The sequence below is a fragment of the Corvus cornix genome, chromosome Z (assembly GCF_000738735.6).
Source record: "Corvus cornix cornix isolate S_Up_H32 chromosome Z, ASM73873v5, whole genome shotgun sequence".
Lineage (NCBI taxonomy): Eukaryota > Metazoa > Chordata > Aves > Passeriformes > Corvidae > Corvus > Corvus cornix.
In genome coordinates, this window is record NC_046357.1 from 1,516,717 (window position 1) to 1,535,507 (window position 18,791).

An 18,791-nucleotide genomic window follows, 5' to 3' on the forward strand; every position below is an offset into this window, starting at 1 on the left:
CTCGAAGCTACAGCCACTTCCATCCCATCACTTTGGGATGAACAAGCCCTGATGGCCCTGAGCTAATCCCTGTGTACAGTAACCACTGAGCAAAAGCAGAAAAAATGGGAAAACTGGCTTCACTAGTATCTGAAATTCATTAGAGAAAGGCAGACTTTTTAAAAGCAGTTGAACTGATTAAAACTGCCCTAATAAAAATTGCTCAGCATAACTAAACGTTACTCCAAAGTCACATCCATTAGTTAAAATCAGAATTGTGACTCTGGGCCTTATCATCTCTCCTTCCCACTCTTGTTTTTCCATGTTTCCTTTCATCTACAAATAAATGCCTGTTTGTTTACCAGCTCCACACTGGCTGGAAAATAGATAGGGGAAAAAAGAGGTAACGCAAGGAATTATCACTGCTCTCAGAGTTTTGTCTTCACTGTCTTCTGTTTTTGGCGGATTGTTCACTTTGAAGATGGTGTTTACAGCATCTTGACGAGCACGTTGTCCATCGGTTTTATCTCTCGTTAGCCAAAGCTTCAGCCAGGGTTTTAAATCATGCAACAGTTTTTTTTCTACACTCCCACTCTCCCCCCCCTCTCCCCCCCCCAGTTTATCTTTCTGCTGAGTTGTTTGGAAAATGTTAGTTAAGCCCAAGCCGCGTGCTCTGAGATAAGTTCTCAAAAACAGTTCAGATTCTTCACAAGAAAATATGAGATTATTTTAAACCCAACACCAACAATGAAAAAATATATCAGTTAGGGAAAAATATAAACAGGCAGTAGTCCAGATATTCCCTCCTGGGGTATTTAGCTCATGAGCGTGGCATGAAGCAGGGCTGCAAAGAGAGTAACAGACATTACCTTTTAACAACACCTTTCTTATTTTTGCTATTCTTTAGTAAAGAATGTAACACGAAAACTAAAGCACGAAAGTAGTTAAGATTGACTCCAGCCCTTCCTCTGCCATGGTCTCCTCAGTGATCCTACTCCCTGCCCAGGATATGTGGTCATAGAAAGGCTGCAACTTCACTAGTCCCAGCTTCCCACACACAGGGTTGGGACATGCTTCCCTACCTCAAAAGGTGTTGGTGAGGATGAACATGTCCCTGTCAAGTGCTCAGACACTTGGCTAATGAGAAACAGTCTCACCTCTCTATGATGAAACACAGAACACATCCTACCCCCAGCCCTGGGCAGGCACCCTCCAACTTCACGCTGCCCTCATGGACACCATCTAATGTGACTTGGCTGAACAAGGAGAATGCGTGCGTTCCAGTGTGTCCATCAGGGTGCCATGTGCTACACCTTGTCCAGGGAGACACCATATGCCCCACCTTGTCCATCCAGGTACCATGCACTGCACCTCATCTATCCAGGATCCATGAGCACCATTGCTCCAGAGGCACCACGTGCCCCACTTGTCCACCCAAGTACCACATGCTCCACTGCTCCATCAGAGCACTAAGAGATACCAGTCTGAAGCACTACAGGTGAGCCTCTGCCTGAGACATGTAGGCTGGGGAGGCCCACAACCTGCCCACCAAGCCCAGGCACATCCCTGTGCATCAGGGGACAGCCCAGCAGTCAGATCTGCTGGTGCTCTGGGGAAACAGAGTCCAAATCCATGGCCACAGATGGCTGCCAGCCACCTGCATCAGTGCAAAGGACTGAAGCCTGGAGGATCAGAATGATGGCACTGCTTCTCTGCATGTTCTGATCATGGCCATAGCATGCAGGGGTGTAAGCAGTACCTGCTTCTGACCTCTGCCTGATGGGGCAGGAGGAGATCAGGGAGCCTGGCATGGGCCCTGAACCTTGCTGACTACATGGACTGTGCTGCCTGTGTTCCCACCACGGATGTCCTCACTCATCAATGACAACTTGCATGTATGTCTCAAAGAGTATTTCACCCCCACTGATGGTGACCCATGTGAGCACCAGGCTCTCAAAGCATTGGGGTGGTTCCTTCAGCCAGAGCACAGTGTTTCCCAAAGCTCTGTGACCCCTGAGTCAGACCTGACCAGGACTGCAAGAAAAAATGGTGAAAATGCTTTGAGAGTTCCAGGGAAATCACAGCCCTAAAGTCCCGGCACTCGTGTGACCACCCAGCCAACTGCATTCACTGTTTGCAATCTAATTCATATTTACTTAAAATATTTTAAGGTAAACACTCTATACCCATTAAATTAGCACTCCCACATTGGAACTATTATTTATTTAACTATTTATAGCTGCTCCTCCCTGCTGTGTGCCTCTGCCCAACTCCCACTACGGGCACAATCCCATCCCTCTCCACCAGGTTCCCACAGGGTTCAAACCAGCTGGTGGATGTGGACGAGGGATCTGAAAGAGGAGCATGAGGCAGACAACAGGGCAGGTGAGCTGGGACTCACGCACTCCTCAGTTTAACCTGTAATCATCCCCCGGAGGCTGGGGCTGTCTGTGATGAAAACTTCCCTTTGCTCTCCAGCCGGTTTCCCCCGTATCGGGCGAAGCCGGGCAATGAAAGCAGTAGTTCCTGCTGGAAAGCAGACAAAGAGTCTGCCTGATTTCCTAAGAGAGGAGGCTGCATGCCAGAATCTGCCCGGCCAGTCATATAATACCCAGCCTCAGTTGCGAAAGGCTTCTCACTTTTGTTTCTGGTGCTGGACTCAGCCTTGCAGACTGGTGGAAGACACCAGGCGCCTTCTCTTTCAAATTTCTATGTCACGCTGAGAGATGAGCACTGGGCAAGGTCCTCTGCAGAGCCAATGTGCCCAGGTGGGCTCTGGGTGCTAAATATTTGGATCAGCAACCCAAAATAAGTTTTAGGGTCTGCTCCTGGAAGTGCTGTGTGTTGTGGGGAGCTGCAGTGCCTTGCAGGGTGGCTCTTGAGCGCAACTGGTTTCCATGGTGTGCTATTGGGACTCATCTTCCCTGGCCTCTGTGGCCCCAGAACCTTCCCTTTACATCTTTAAAGAGATAAGCATCATAAGCCACATGGGGTAGACATGCAGCCACGGCTGAAGGACCCAAAGAGCCCCAAAACTGCAGCTGTGCCTCACCACGGACAGAAGCAGCTTGATCCTCCTGAACAGCAACAGATGCACGTGCATGGGGTGCAGACCACCATGAGCAAACCAAAAAGTGAAGGCAGTGGGATATACCCCAAATATTTGGGTTTATTATCTGCTTTCTGAGATCACCCGGCCTGCTGAGAAGCTGAAGTGCTCACTTGGTATTCTCAGGGGTGCCCACACCACAAGGAGGACAGGAGAACCTGCCCCACTGTCCCTTATCACCAAACCACGGAGGTTTAATTGTGTTCTTCAGCAATTCTCCTCAGGAGATGGGGTGGGAGCAGCCCAACGCACACATTACCCTTTCCAGATGCAATGATACATCTCCTGCGAGGCACAGTACTAATTACTGTGTACAATATCGCTTGCAAAATGACACATAAGCAACGCCGGCCACTAACTACCCCCTTAGCATGCAGTGTTTTATGATGCTTTGGTGATGACTCCAGCGTGAAAGCGCAAGAAACCTGGAAAATATCCACCCAGAGCCACGGAGAGGCTGGGTTGAGACCCAGGGAAAGCTGGGGTGACCGCAGCCCACACGCTGCTCACCCTGGCTCCCCGACGGGTTCATGCGTCCAGTGGCAACACGCATGGACACCCAGGCTGCCCACAGGTATGCTTTTCATCCACACCTGGGTCATGAGGAGGTGCCTCCCAGGATTCCCCCCTCCCAGAAACTGAGGAGCATGCCCACAGGGGAACCAGCATGCTGCAAATGCATTGCCGAGGTGCTGCAACTGGCTCACTGGTGTGGAGCAAGGCCACGGGGGAAAATGGAGACTTATTTCCATGAGGAAGTGAAAAATCAATTATTTGTGCCACCTGGAGCTTAAGCAGAGTGGACATATTGCACTGGAAATGCAGTGGATTTACTGGATGGTGCTTCCCAGTCCTGCTTTTAACCAGAAAGGGCCTTGGGAAGAGCCGTGATGGACTTTGTCCTCTGACAAATGGATCTGTTTCAGCTCTGTGGTCAGGATCATCACAGAGACTCCCTTATGAAGGGGGCTTATAAGAAAAGTAAGGACAAAGCTTTTATAGGGCCTGTAGGGACAGGATAAGGGGTGATAATTTTTAACTAAAAAAAAGGAGATTCAGACTAAATAGGTGGAAGAACTTGTTTATGCTGATGGTAGGGAGGCCCTGGCACAGGGTGCCCAGAGCAGCTGTGGCTGCCCCTGGATCCCTGGCAGTGTCCCAGGCCAGGTTGGACAGGGCTTGGAGCAACCTGGGACAGTGGAAGGTGTCCCTGCCCATGGCAGGGGGTGGAATGGGATCAGCTTTAAAGGTTCCTTCCACCCCAAAGCATGCTATGGCTCTGTGATCATCCCCTACATCCAACAGTGCAGTTCAGGTGCTAACACAGCTCTGCAGGTACTCTTCCTGCTCTAATGGACCACAGATGGGGAACTCCTGCCCCCAAAACGTTCTGGAATCCTCACAGTCTGCTAGGTGGGTCCTCCTGGGAGCACAGGCCAATTCTGCTTCACGGGCTCTGTGCAGACAGACATCAGTAGCAATTTTCTGCCTTTCCAGGAGCCCCTTATCAACCTACTGTCACAAGTCTTTAAGGAAGATGCCTGAGATAAGATCCATGGGACTGCATGGCTCTGCATGGGGACAGTCACGCACTTCTCTGAGACACAGGCAATGGTACAGCTCCACTTTTCTTCTTGTCACAGGGCACGGGGTGGTGAAAACAGCCAGGACTGGGGAAAATGCAAAGTACAAACAAGGGTGTGGGGATGAGTGATTGCATTTCTACAATTTGCTACCATCAGATGTATCAGTTCATTGACCCAGGATATCAGAAGGTCAGCTGAGCTCATCCTGTGCCCACCAACAAGCTATGCCAGTGCCACCCTCTCTAAAGGGGCACAGAGACCCTCTCTGGGATCGAGGGAAGTCAGATGAGACTGACTTTCTCCAGAGAAGAAACAATGAGCACATGGAAACAGACTTCTAGAAGTTCACAGGCTGTGATGTGAAGTGAAATCTTTGCTGCTCACCCATTTGACGCTGACGTTGCCCAAACACAAAATGTTGGGGAAAACCTTTCCCTTACAGATCTTTGCTGCTCACCCATTTGACGCTGACGTTGCCCAAACACAAAATGTTGGGGAAAACCTTTCCCTTACAGAGTTGCCTGTGCTTATCTCTGCACAAGGCACAGGCTCTGCAGCGCTCCAAAATGTGATTTGTTGGGATTTGAAAACACAGCTGAGCTGGGACAGGCAGTCTGTGTCCAGCTGCTTCCACTAGCAATGGTGCTTCTCTCCCCATTCCCTTCTGCTCACAGCTCTCTGGGGATCTGGGAAGTTTTCAAGCCTACAGAAGATGCACAAGGTGCCACCACATCATGTGTCTCGTGGAGGGAACCCTCTTCCCAGTTGCCTGACTGGGCTGTTGTGGTCTCAGCCTGGGAGAAAAATGTACTGACAGCAGCTCCTGCTGCTCCAAGAGGAAGAGGCCACCAGCATGGGCCACTGCTGATCCCACAAGCAGCTGCCCAGACGAAGTGGCACAGGGGGGAAGGAGCTCTGTGCTGGAGCTGCTTGTGCCTGCGTGGCTGCATCATAGCCTTGTCCATAGCAGGCACTTTCTCTAACATATTTTGGATGACCCAAACCAGTTTTGGTGGCACCAACTCCTTTTACATTGATGCGCTCTTCTCAGCTCAGGAGGAGACTTCTGTTCTCCTATTACACAACCAGGACTCCCTGGGAGGATGGTAAGAGGAGATTAGTTTGTTTATTGCATCGAGTAAACCAAAATGTTGGTTATCCTCCTTGTCAGGCTCCTGAGGAACTCAGAGATACTTAACAGCAAATTGAATTAAGGCCAGAGGAACAAAATCCTGTACCCAGTCGTGGGAAACTCCTCCTACTCCTTTCCACTGTAGACAAGGGAAACCATGAAACACGACACTCTCTCTCCCCGGATCTGGAACAGCAGAAAGAATTCCTGCGAAGATGGAAACCATTAAGAGGCAATTACTGGAGACAATGATGAAGAAAATCTGGTCACTCATCAACCCGGATGCTGCCATCCAACAGTAGCCTGGTGGTTACATATCCCCTGGCTGGAGGTGGACCTCCAGGACCCAAAGGTGAGCAGGACAGACGACCAGAGCCACCCGGTCTGGGTGCACAGGGAGTTCAAGCCACCCAGACGACTGGCTTCATCCTGCCTGTCCAAAGACATAATAACCCTGGGAGAGGAGGATGTGATCTCATCCCAAGGGTCCCGGGGAAACACAAAACATGGAAAGAAACAGTGGCGAGACCATGGTGCTTGATTGCAGCGGGCTCCACCCTGGCTGGCCGGAGGCTCTGCGCTTTCCTGGCTCTGCAGAGGCAGCGAGCGCGCGGCGGCAGACGCAAATAGTTGTGTTTACATCCCATTGAAAGGGTTTTTGGGAACTAACAATGCCTGGTACGGAGGGCGAGGGAGAAAAACAAAGCCACGCGAGGAGGAGGGACCATCCTGTGAGATGGTATCTGGCTTCACTTCTTTATCTGCGCAAATTGCTTCCTCTGCCTTCTCCGCGGGTCGCAGAGAAACGAGGGTGGCATTTCCCCTCCCCTATTTAAGATACAACACCATGGTTTTAATGCTGGGACTGAACGAGTGCTGTGGCTTTCCAAGAATATGTTCCTGCACATGAAATACTCAACAGGGCAGATGGGCTTCCAGGCACTGGACTGTCCTCCTCGGTTTGGCCTGTCCTCATCTGCTCCCAAATAACACTCGACCTCCTCCACCTTAACTGTGCCCTTTGATCAAAATGGCGAGGATTAAAAGAAATCTGTTGTTTCCCAAATAAGCTGCATTCACAGGAGTGTTTTTGCCAGCACAGCTATGGGGGTCTGGGGGCATGGGAGCTTTTTGCATGGTTATTTATGTATGGCAGGCACAGACGTACAGGGACATCCACCATTGCCCTGCGTGGTCCTACAGACAGGCACCCACCCCTGCTCTTCACAGACTCTGCTCCTGCACTCTGCCTCCTGCCACGGCTCTGGAAGTCTACAACCCCTTTTTACCCCCGTGCCCCACTTGCTCCAAACCCCAGACTTTCCTCCCAGCTCTTCCACATCTTCAACTCCCATCTCCTGGACTCCCAAGACAACTCCCCACTTGTTGTTCTCCTCATTTCTCCTTCCTCCCCATGTCCCTGGCCCCCAGTCACTCTTTTTCACTCCTTCTCTGAAATGCCTTCCCTCCCATGCCCACAGCCCTCATTCGTCCTCCATCCTTTCCCTAGACAAAACACTTCCCAGTTTGTCCCAGTCCCACCAGACCGGAGACCAAACCTTTGAGGTTTTTGCAGAACCAGATATGGGGGAACCAGAAGGGGACTTCTGTGAGGATGTAAGTCTCGTTCTTCATAAAGAACATGTTTTCTCTGTTCACATCAGGCCTCATGGAGCTTCCATGGGGTGGGTCAAAATCCAACCCCCTTGGTGCCTTTGCTCATTTGATAAAGCAAAAATTCTGTTTCATTCTCTGACTCGGAGAATAATACTAAAAATCCTAGCATCTCATTACACTGTCAAAGACCCTTTTTTTGACTCAAAAGGCTGATGCTTTTTAAAAAGTGAGAGTGATTAACAAAACCCAACACAACCCACGTTAAAAGATACAATTTTCTTTTCCAAAGAGCACCACCCTCCTCGCTCATCCGACTGCAGCCGGGAAGGTTTTCCTTTTTCTTCCTCTGAAGGAGACAGTGAAAAGGCAGTGCCCTCTTGAAGTTCAGACGTTAATTACCGTGTTAGAATATTTTGCTAAATTACGCAGCATGGCCCCAGGAGATAACAGGCACGAAGAGAAGGGAGGGGAGTGGATACCCGTCTACACGCTGCACCGCAGACTCAGACGTGGGGGGAAGGCAATTAGATGGGGAGCATTTATCCTCCCTGCACCACCACCCCGAGGCTTTCAGTTAGCAGCGTGTACCAAGGCAGGGAAGCGATGGGAGCGTGCCAAGATTTTAAACGATGCTGAAATGGGACTGTCTCTGCCAACCAGACTGGAGGTAGGAGACAACTCCTGCAGAGAAGCAACTGTCCTGCCTGCTGCCAGCCTGCCGGGTCTGATCCCCGCTGATTCACAGTGCCTGGGAGCTGCCCTCGGTCCCCAGGGTTGGTATTAAGACCCTAAAAGCATCTGTCTTGGGTCAGGCCAATGACCACATCCCTATTATGGGGATACCCCAGGGTACACACCCAGCCTCAGCAGCAATAACCCTCTAAAGCTGGAGGGATCTCCGTGAATTGGTCCTGCTTGAAGGAGTTCTGCAGTTTAATTAGTCCTTCTGTGATGAGCTGCTTCCTGGGGTTTGCTCTGAACCTGCCCCAATAGTCTTGTCCGAGGCACCCGGGGGGCTCAGAGGGGAATGGTGCCAAGGCAGCTCCCTGTCACCCCTGAGACCCAATCCCTTTGTATCCAAGCCAGGACAACTGGATGGGTAAAAACACGGGTTGGATGGTTGGGCTCAGAGGGTTGTAGCCGCTAGGTTCCAACTCAACTCTGCCTGAAGGCCGGAGATGAGGACTACCAAGTTGTTATCCCCAGACCTGCCCTATTTAGCATCCTTATCCATGACCTGGAGGAGCTGAGCAGCACAGTCTTGTGAAGTTTAGAAGTGACAGCAAGTTTGGGATGTACTGAAATGTGTTCAAGGAGATGCCAGTGAGAGGGACCTCAGTGGGGTGAAGGAAAGTGTCAAGAGGAAACTTAAAACTTTCAACAAAAAATCAGCCCTGTGCAGGAGAAGAGCACAGGGACATGGGTAAGGGGTGGGAATAGGGTTATTATGGGGCATGAGAGGTGGCAGAGCCCTCCCTGTGTCGCCTGCCCGTGTGGGACACCAGCTGGTGAGGTGCCTCGAGGGACCACAGTGGCATTATTGCCACATGGCATCACTTTAAGCCTGAGTCCATTGAGACAGGTTTTTCATCCTCCTGCTCTGCTGCCATAGGCAACTGCTCAGGTTACCTGGCTGCCAAATGGCATCGTAAGAACAAACAAACACATCCAAACAGCACTTGGCACCAGCCACCTGGGCTGGAATTGGCTGCTCCTGGCAGAGGGCTGGCAGAGAGGTGGCAGCTCCCAGCCCCAGGGCCACCTCCTTGGTGTCCCAACAACATCTGCTGAGGATGAGACAGACACCAGAGGAGGCAAACCTCCCAACAGCACTCATCAACAGCCACACTGGCTGTGATCCCTCCTACCCTGCAGAGCTCAGATGTCACCTAGAACTGGGCTGAGCCCCTCGGGATCTAGTCCTAATGCTCCCCCTCCCCAGCAGCACCAGGGGATGAAGCAGGGAGGGCACTGAGCTGTGGTGGCCCATGGCCACCCTGCTGACTCACACACAGACATGGGAGCACAGAGCTGGATGAGGGACAGCCAGCTCCAGCCATCCTTAGGGAAGGCAAAAGTGGTGACAATCAGTGAACAATAGATGGCAAATAATATTATTTATTATCTCTACATCTTCAGTACCCACGGGGCACTTCTTGCACTGCACACAGGGCTCTGATGGTTCAACTGACATTTGCTGCTCCCTCGCCTTAACCACCCAATTTCTCCATTTTGCTGACTCTGCCGAAAGCCACAGAAAAGAAGAAATATGGCCAGGCTGCAAGAACCAAAGTCCCTTGGTTATTCTCCTGGTTTTGGGGGACATGCAATACGAAGCACTGTTGGAGCATGCCTCAGCATGGTCCTTGGTGTTTGGGCATGGGGCAGAGGTTTTGGAGCAGGACGGATGTCAGCATGTTCACATCTCACCATCCTGAAAGGGCAGAAGGAGATGTTCAGGGACAGATTTAGAGAGGTTTTGTGAAACGAAGCGAGGCCGGAGTCAAGAGGGCTTATAGGGCTGGAAGCAGAGAGTGGGACATCCCTCTTGCTTAAGACCATCATGCACAGCAGACGGGACAACTTCCTAATACTGCTGAAAGTGTTTTCACCAGATAAAAGCCTAATGGAACAATGGGGTCCTGCAAGATGCCACCACTGGTCCCAAGTGAGACCAGCAAGGTCTGGGAGCAGGCAAGGGTCAAACCCACAGTGCCCTGGCTGCAGCATAACCATCCCTGGGGAAAGCCTTTATCCCAGGAACAATGCCTTCTTCCAGCTCGCCCTCGATTCCCCGAAGTTCTGAGGGAAGAATGGGAGGAAAGCGCTTTTATTTCTATTTAACATCTCTGCTTTGTTATTCTTTTCCCAGGCTTCCCAGATCTGATGGCTGCAATCGTTCTCATCTGCAAAGGGCTCTCCTCCTTTCCCCAGTTGTCTCCAGGTCTTTGGGCCAACCTTGGGCATCCATTGCCTTTCTCCAACTTAAAATATGCACTGTTCCTAGCACAAAAACATGTTTGGGTCCAAACCACCATCCAAAGGCACTGTGCTCCATTACACCATTTTAATGAGAGCTGTATCCACCTTTTACTTCCCTTGGCAAACCATCTCTTTGCCTAAAATCCTAACGCTGACCTTACCAGACCTCACTGTGAGGACACACTCTCAGCCTGCACAAACCCCACCCTAAACCCCTCGGAATAGTCATGGAAATTAAACCTTTTCATTTGGTAGGAAATTCTGCTCCTGGGAGATGCTGTCACAGTGTGGGCTGTGATGGCAAGTCCCTTCCTTCTCCCCTGGTTTCAAGCTCAAGTGATGGATGAGGGTGCAGCAGAGCCCACACGGGAGGGGGACTTGGTCTGGACTCTGCTTGTGCCAAGGGGCACAGACACTCCTTTGGTTCCCAAAACTCTGCCTGGGCGAGGTGGCAGCCCTGACCCAAATTTCCTTTGCCATGGTTTACCACCCACTGCTGAGACACGGAGGCCTGGCTGCTTCCCCGAGGACAGCGATGGGCGCCGGGTCGATCAGCGCAAACCCCAGCATTTATCACTCCAGCCTCACCTTAAATGAACTTGTATTTGTTTGTTTTTTTTTTTCTTTCCCAGCCCACAAAACCAACCCATCCACACCGATCAATAAACAACACATTGTCACCCAATGCCCCAGCCATGTCCCTAGCTCCTCCCCACCCAGAACCGATGTCCTCACAGCCACCCTCTCTCCCTCCCACCCAGCTAATGATGGTGTGAATAAGCTTTTATTTGGGGGGAAAGGAGCTGGAGAGAGGAAGCTTTGCACGGGGAAGGGAAGAGACATTCTTGCCTCAGTCATCAGGGAATTTTCCCTTTCCTCTTGCTCACTGCCTCGCTGACCTTTAGCTGAGTCTGCCACAGCTATAAAGGAAAAGAGAAAAAGGAAAAAAAAAAAAAGAGAAACTAAAAAGCAAGAGGAGCTGAAAGGACAGGCAGAGGGAAAGATGTTATCTTGCCTCTGCTAATGATTTATGGTAAAAGGATGGGTGGATGGAGGCAGAGGGACTTATGCAGGACTGTGGGCAGCACAGAGGAAGATTGCTGGGGAATACCCAACATGGAGGGAGTTAGGGATGAGGGGCTGAGCCATGTACATGGGGACATATGCTCTGATCAGCAGAAGGGAAAAAAACCCATTGTGAGTGCTACTACACCTTGTGAATCTGTCCTGAGGCACATGGGAGTCCCAAGCTTTACAGGCTGTGGTTACACCCCCTGCTCTGCTGGGACACAACCCATGTGGTTCATGGGGATCACCAAGGGCTGAGCACTCTGCACAGTCAGGGACTTTCCACATTCTCACAGAGCACCCAGCAGGGCCAGCCTGTGCAGATGTCCCTGTCCTCTCCTGGGTGCAGCTGGAAGAGCACCCCACCACCTCCTTGGCTGTGTCTATAGCCTGTCTTTGGCCCTGGCAATCATCTCAGAGCTTGTCACTGCTGATAAATAAATAGGTGGTCCTTTCCCCTGGGCTAGCCCTGTGCAGCAGGATTAGCTGGCAATGGCAAAAAAAGCTGTCAGGATGAAAACCCATTCCAAAGCCATGGAAGACGGATGGCATGAACCAAGGTCAGAGCACTGCAGAGAGAGAGCAGTCACAGACCAACCATTTCGGGACAGGGGAGCCAGAAGAGTCAGGCTCACCCATGTCAGCTAAGCTAAGAGTCTTCCTAGAGTCACAGACTGGCTTGAGTTGGAAGAGACCTAAAGATCACCTCGCTATTAAAGATCACCTAGTAAAGTCATCTGTGACAAACAACACCACAGGGACAGACCTGTCCTGCTAAGGAACAGAAATGTATTTTTAAGAGCAAATTTACGCATGACATCTTGATATAATTAGTAAATCTTTTTATGGAGCTGCCCTGTAGCAAAAAATATCCCTGATACATTAAATTCACCTCCTTCTGCACACCTTTAGATCACCACCATGTCCCTACAGAGCAGAAAGGTGACAAGAGGGACAGTGACAGCATGGCTAGGGCAGATGGGAGTGGGCAGGGAAAAACTCTGGCAGAATGAGGGCTGTGTTGTGTCACGATTACGATGGGAAGTGGATGGGCACGGGGGCTTTGCTAGACGTCAAGATCTTCCCCAGAAGGTGACACATACCTCAGTGGGCAGAGATTTTGGGGAAGTTGGGCTATTCTTAGCATCCCTCTCCCATCTCCTCCTCTGGATATGTGTGTCTCATCATGAGGCCCGCACTCCTCACCATTCCAGTCACCATCTGTGAACCCTGCCCACAGTACTACCACCCAGACAAAATGTTTATGGTGTGTTTGCATTCAGAGGAAACTTCCCATGCATGTAAAAAAAGTCATCACCAGCACTTTCTTTTTCCTTCCCTTGCCCGAGGTCTAGCGGAGAACTTATTTTACAGCGAGTTATTTATGGCCTGACAGAAGCACCACTGAAAATTTGAGATTCACAGCTCCAACTCTGGGAAACGAGGCGGGTTTTTCTCAGAAAGTCTTCTAAAGGCACCAGCAGGAGACAAAACCATTTTTAAAACAGGATGAAGGGAAGCCCTCTCCTCCTCTATGGAACATTAACACTTGAGCTGTCTTTTCTGTAGGTACTCACTGAGGTTTCCGCCACCACCCCGAGCCACGGGGAGCTCAAGTTCTGAAAAATCTCCAATCCTGATGACAGGGCTGGGTTTCTGTTGCACTGGGTGGGGTCTAAGGACATTAGGGACCTCATTTCTCTCCTTCCTTCCTCCTCTCAGTCTGTCTCATCTATTCAGGTATCTTCACCTGTTTTAAGAAACTGTTTAAGTTGCTTAGGTGGGGATTTTCACAACACTGGGATTTGCAAACTCCAGTGCTGGGTTTGCCATTCCAACTGTTGGTCCTTTCTAACCCCTGGACAAAGGGAGTGCGAGCTTTAAATATTGTGCTTTAACGAGCAGAAAGACAACGTGCAGGAAGAGCCAAGCATCCCTGCAGATATGGGTACTTTTGAAGTGAGAAGTGTAAGCAGAGCAAACCTCTAGGAATTACAAAGCAAAGATGGAATCCTAGAATGGTTTGGGCTGGGAAGGCCTTAAAGATCCTCCATCTAGTTCTGACTTCCTGCCATAGGCAGGGACACCTTCCACTATCCCAGATTGCTCCAAGCCCCGTCCAGGCTGGCCCTGGACACTTCCAAGGATCCAGGGGCAGCTACAGCCTCTCCAGTGTTGTCCATGGACCACGGGCATCTCCACACAGCAACACAACAGCTTGTCCCACTGGTGGGGAAGGACGAAGTGGGAAGGCATTTACCTCCCTGAGGCAGGTATAGATGGGGCAGACGAGGACTCGGAAGGGCTCCCCAGTGCTGCTCCTCATGGTGCCGAAGACCTCGCAGAGGAAGGTGATGAACCCCAGCCAGCGCTCCACGTCCCGCTGCTGCAGCTCCTCCCGCATGGAGAAATCCTTCTGCAAGAGGCACAGAGACAAGAGGCTGCATCAGCAACACCGCACCACCACGGGAGAGGCAACGGCTGTCTAGAGAGGGAATTAGGAGGAAATTGAAACTCGGGGTGGGGGGAAGACAGACAGACAGACTGACTCTTTAGTAACAGTGGGGAGATTACTCAATGCGTGCGGAGTGGCTGCAATTTCAACACAGCAAAGCCACCAGAAAGCAGGTACTGTAGAAATAGCACCAACTCCTGCAATAACTGCCACAGCTTGCACTAGAGATGACGTCCCCTGCGCCCCACTGTCCCCCCCGACAGACACGGGGACTCTTTTCTGTATGCACCACCAGGACCGAATCAAGGCAGCAACAGAGAGGTTAAATAAAATGCAGAGGAAATGCTGGTGGCCGTGCTGGGCTTGGTGGTCCAGGTTGACCTGCCCAGCCCATTTATTCCAGTATCTTCAGCAGACCCAGTGTCTGGCCAGGAGCATCCTAATGGTCTGGCTGCTCTCTGGCGTCTCACAAAATAATGGCAGAGACTGGCTCCCTGCCTGACCAGAAGATCAGGGCAGCCTGGGCTTGGCATTAAAAGGTCACCCTGCGCCTGAGCTGATGGTTGCTATGACTAAGGATTATCCCAGTGACGTGATTTATGGATCAGCATCAGGAGGAAGCACACAGGGAGATAGCTGCCTCTCCATCATACCTCCAGCTCGGGTGAAAGAAGGGGTTTGTCCAAAAGCAGGGTATGAAGAGGGATGTATGTGATGGAAGCGTGTGGCAAAGAGCACAAGGCAACACAGAAAAGCAAATAAAAAGCCTTCTAGAGGATGGCACAAGGGAGTGCATCGTGCTCAGAGTCAAGAAGGTTTCCCTGGGCCTAAGAGATGCTGCAGAGGTTCTTGCATGACATCCCACGCGACTTTGCTTGTCTGTCTCCATAGAGACCTTTCCTTGGTACTAAAATTTAGTAGACACTAAGCAGGGGAACACTGAAGAAGAAGAGGACAAGTTCGTTCTCCACACTGCCTGCTCCCAGTGCAGGTTGCACAACCTTTGAAATCCAGCAACTAAATAAATTACCTTCTATCTTTTTCATCTCAGTTTATTCCTACTGCCTGAGACAAAGGGCTTTGCTGCTGCAAATGCTCTGACCTGCAGCTGCTCTCTGCAAAGCTGGGGAGATAAAAAAGCCACCACACCAAAGTTTGCTCTCTTGCCCTGGACAACACACAGGAGGTCTTCCTTTTAGAACAAAGGAAAGTGAAGCAGCTGCTAAAGAAAGCCAGGCAAAAGCATGATGATTATTTTCAAGACACAACTGCATGCACAGAAGATCCAAGGCAGGAGCTATTTATATGTTTCACTACAAAAGGAAAAATAAAATATGAATTTGCATATGCAGGAAAAAAGACTTGTAAAATAGCTGAGGCACTTATTAACCAAACAGCGATGACTAATTCCTCTCTACACCCATTTCCATAAGTCAGTTGCCCAACTGTGTCTGCAACTTCGAAGTCAACCTGCAGCCAAATCCTGCTGGGTCTCCCCAGACTCTCCGGGGGAGTTTGCAGAGTTCATCCTTTCATTAACCAGCCAGTCCCTGGGCAGTAATGGAAGAGTTATTTGCCAGCTCAGGTTATCACCCCAGGGTTACTCAATTACTTGTCCTGGAGTTTTCAATTGATTTTTAATGCAAAAATAAAAAGTCAAAGAGACATGATATCCTGATTACTGAGAAATTAAAAAAACAGGCAAGAGCATCACATGCCCCTCATCTGCCCCATCCACCTATGCAGAGCACAAAAAGCTCCCTTGGAACCCTGGAGCTTTTCTGGATTCCTCTGCATCTCCTGGCACTGTCTCATGCAGCAGCCCAGCCAGCTCCAGCCCCCAACCCATTCTGACCCTCCCAGCCTGGATGCCCTTCAGCACCTTCTGTCCTGCCTGGACCTGGAAGCTCCACACTGATATACCTGGGGAGCTGTGCTGTATTTTGGGATCTCTGGGGCATGCTGTGAAATTCCTAGCAGCTTGGGATAACTGCACGGGCTCTGCAGTCCCAGACTACTGGGCAAGAATAAAAACCACTGCAGGAAACTCTGCTCCTTCTTGTTCCTGCTTCAAACATGCCCTGCTCTGCACCCTTGCAAGAGAGAAAACCGACACTTCAACATCTTCCTTTAAAAATGGTTATCTTTTGTAAAAAAAACCCCATCAAACCAACCAACCCCCCAAAATTCCATAAACCAACCAGCAAACCAAACCAAACTCATGAGGCCTGGGATGGGAGCCAGGCAGGAAAGGATTCCACCACACATCACCCTCCTTTTTTCATCCTGTGGCACCTGGTGGGTGATGCAGAGACATCAATGAACACTGCCCCACCTTTGCAGCTGTAAGAAGATCCTTGTAAAAGAAAACGGTCTGAGGTTCCCCCTCCTCCAGTCACAGGAAAGCTTGTGCAGACTTTGAGGGACCCCCACGAAGGATGGGAGAGGGGGATGGAATATAGGATGGATGCAGAAGGCCCCGAGAACATTTCCACCCAGAATGCGATGCCACAGAGGGAACAATTTTGTTCCATTTGCAGACTCAGCTTGGGCCAAACTTTGCAAAAGGAGGTGATTTGCACATGTTCTGCAAAAGGAGGGGAGTGACACTGATTCCTCTGACAAAGTAGGAAGAGCATCTCGCCAGTGGGAGGAAATTTTCTGGACCACGCCTGCCTACAGGCCAGAGCTGGGATTGGCAGGAACCTCCATGGCAGCTGGACTTGCAGTGCCAGAGGTATCCTGAAGCATCCTGAGAAACCCATCTGCCTCAGGATGGTGCTACACCAGTGTCTCAGCATGCACCAGGAAGGTGGTCCAGGGAGCTCTGTGCTTAAATTTGGCCTTCAGCAAGCAGGTTTGACCCGTACCACGGTGTGCACTGAGTGCCACCCATGCAGAGGTGCCCCATCTGCCTTGGGGTGTTTGAGGAGACCACTGCCATCACCGAGGCTCAGCTGGGTTGTTTGATTAACGGAGTTACACGTGTGACTCACCTGCTGCAGGCCAGCCATGCCCACAGCAGGCCCTGCGACCCTTTGAGAACACGGAGAGCAGCTCCAAAGGCTGTGCAACCCAAACGGATGAGCCAGAGCCAGCACGTGGGAGAGGTGAGGAGCCGGCCGGCAGAGAACAAACCCCACGTCCTGTGTGCCCGGGGCACATCCGATGGAGCCGTGCCCTGACCCACAGACCTCCACACACCAGTGACGAGCCTGGAGGGGGCTGAAAAGCTCTGGAACCAGACAGCCGGGTCACTGCCCTGCCCATTGAACTTTATTTGCTCTGGAAATGCCTCACGGAGTTATATAAAAATAACCTGTGGATTGGCTTGCCCCATGCTTAGGTGGTGATGTCAGAGCAGTAAGCAAATTATCTTTCATCAGTTTGGCTGTATTTTTAAACACAAATTGTATTACTAATTTGGGGGTGCTCTGGCCTGTAGATAATCTGGGTGTGTTTACTGGATGACCTTCCTTCAGTGCCTATAGTTTAAAATAAAATGTATTTATACCAGGTAGCAGGGTTGGCCTCCCTTCTCTGCCTGGTTTGGGAGAAGAATTCATTGGGAAACCATGTGGCAAGTAGGGGGATGCCAAGGGGACCTCTAAAGAGTTCTCATACAGGACAAGTTTGGGGCATAAATCTGAAGGCTAAGCATGTTCATCATGTTGGGCCTCACCGTGTGCGATGGGTAGGTCAGGGTGGCCTGTGTTCACACATCACAGAGATGGCCCAGGGCTCAGTAAAACCTCTGACATCCTCTGTGGGATCCTTTGTAAGCTTGGCTGAAGCTCCTGCCAGTAATGGAAATTCAAAATGCCTTTATCCTGGGGGTGTCCACTCTTGCAGCCCAGTGAAAGCCCACTCCCCATCCCAGTATAGATGCAGTTCATGCAACACTGGCTCATGACAGGGGACATGAGACCTTTCAGAGACTAGGAGCAAGCTAGAAGAGCCAAGAGGAATGGCCACTCTGTGGGAGAGCAGGCAAATCCACCCTCTAACATTTTTGGTGGGCAGCAGAGTCAGGTGGGATGAGAAGCAGCATTTTGCCATCAGATCTAAGCCCTCACCCCAGCTCAGACAGCTGCAGCTGAAAATTCTTCCCTTGGGAGTTCGTCACCCTTTTTTAAAGACAAGTTCCAAATAACTTTTCCCCAGATCTGGGCCCACCGACCCATGGCTGACTCTGGCAGCAGCAAGTTCGAGGGCAAAAGTTTAGTGAGGGATAAAAATGAGGGTTAATTTAAGCATCGCCACCTTCTGATGGAAAAAAAAAAGAGGCACATTTGGGCTTGTTGCTCTGTGAACACAGGGTTCTTCCTCTGGCAGCTCTGCTGTTTACTCAGTCATTGTCAAGGAGGCAGGAAATACTGAGTCAGAAATACTGCACAAAAAGAAATATATGATGCTTAGATATCCGTGCTAAGAGCTATATAAAAAGCTGAGATAGGCTGTGCTAAATAGTTGATCTTACTGGCAATGTTCTGCGAAACCCTGGAGCCCTAAATGGCTGTTGGGAAAGGGCCGAGACAAATGCAGTGGGTTGGAGGAGGGAGCTGGTGGGCAGAGGTTGGACAGCCTCTGTCCCTTACTGCTGTCCTGGAGAAGCACAAACCTTCCTAGAAAGGGCTCCATAAATCACATTTTGCACAATTAACATCACTGCATTATTCCCTGCTTAGAATTTAAATACTACGTGTATTTGTGTCCTGACTTGCAGGACACTCTGGTGTGCAGCTTTGCTTCCTGAGGAGTATAGACCTGTGAGATGAGTGGTTTGCATTCAGGAGCAGCTCAGGAGGTGCTGGACAAACAGCACCAGGGAGGGATCAAACACCTCTGCCCATGGATTTGTGG

The 18,791-nt window shown here is 50.5% G+C and overlaps 1 protein-coding gene across 6 annotated transcripts in view; it reads right to left on the bottom strand.

Annotated features, from left to right (window-relative positions):
• Positions 1–18,791, bottom strand: part of CTIF (cap binding complex dependent translation initiation factor) — a 149,031-nt gene that overhangs the window by 7,281 nt on the left and 122,959 nt on the right. For all 6 annotated transcript variants that reach the window (XM_039566815.1, XM_039566811.1, XM_039566810.1 and 3 more), the window contains one exon: positions 13,734–13,889. In XM_039566815.1, the coding sequence (XP_039422749.1) occupies positions 13,734–13,889 (156 nt within the window). The remainder of the gene's footprint in view (positions 1–13,733; positions 13,890–18,791) is intronic.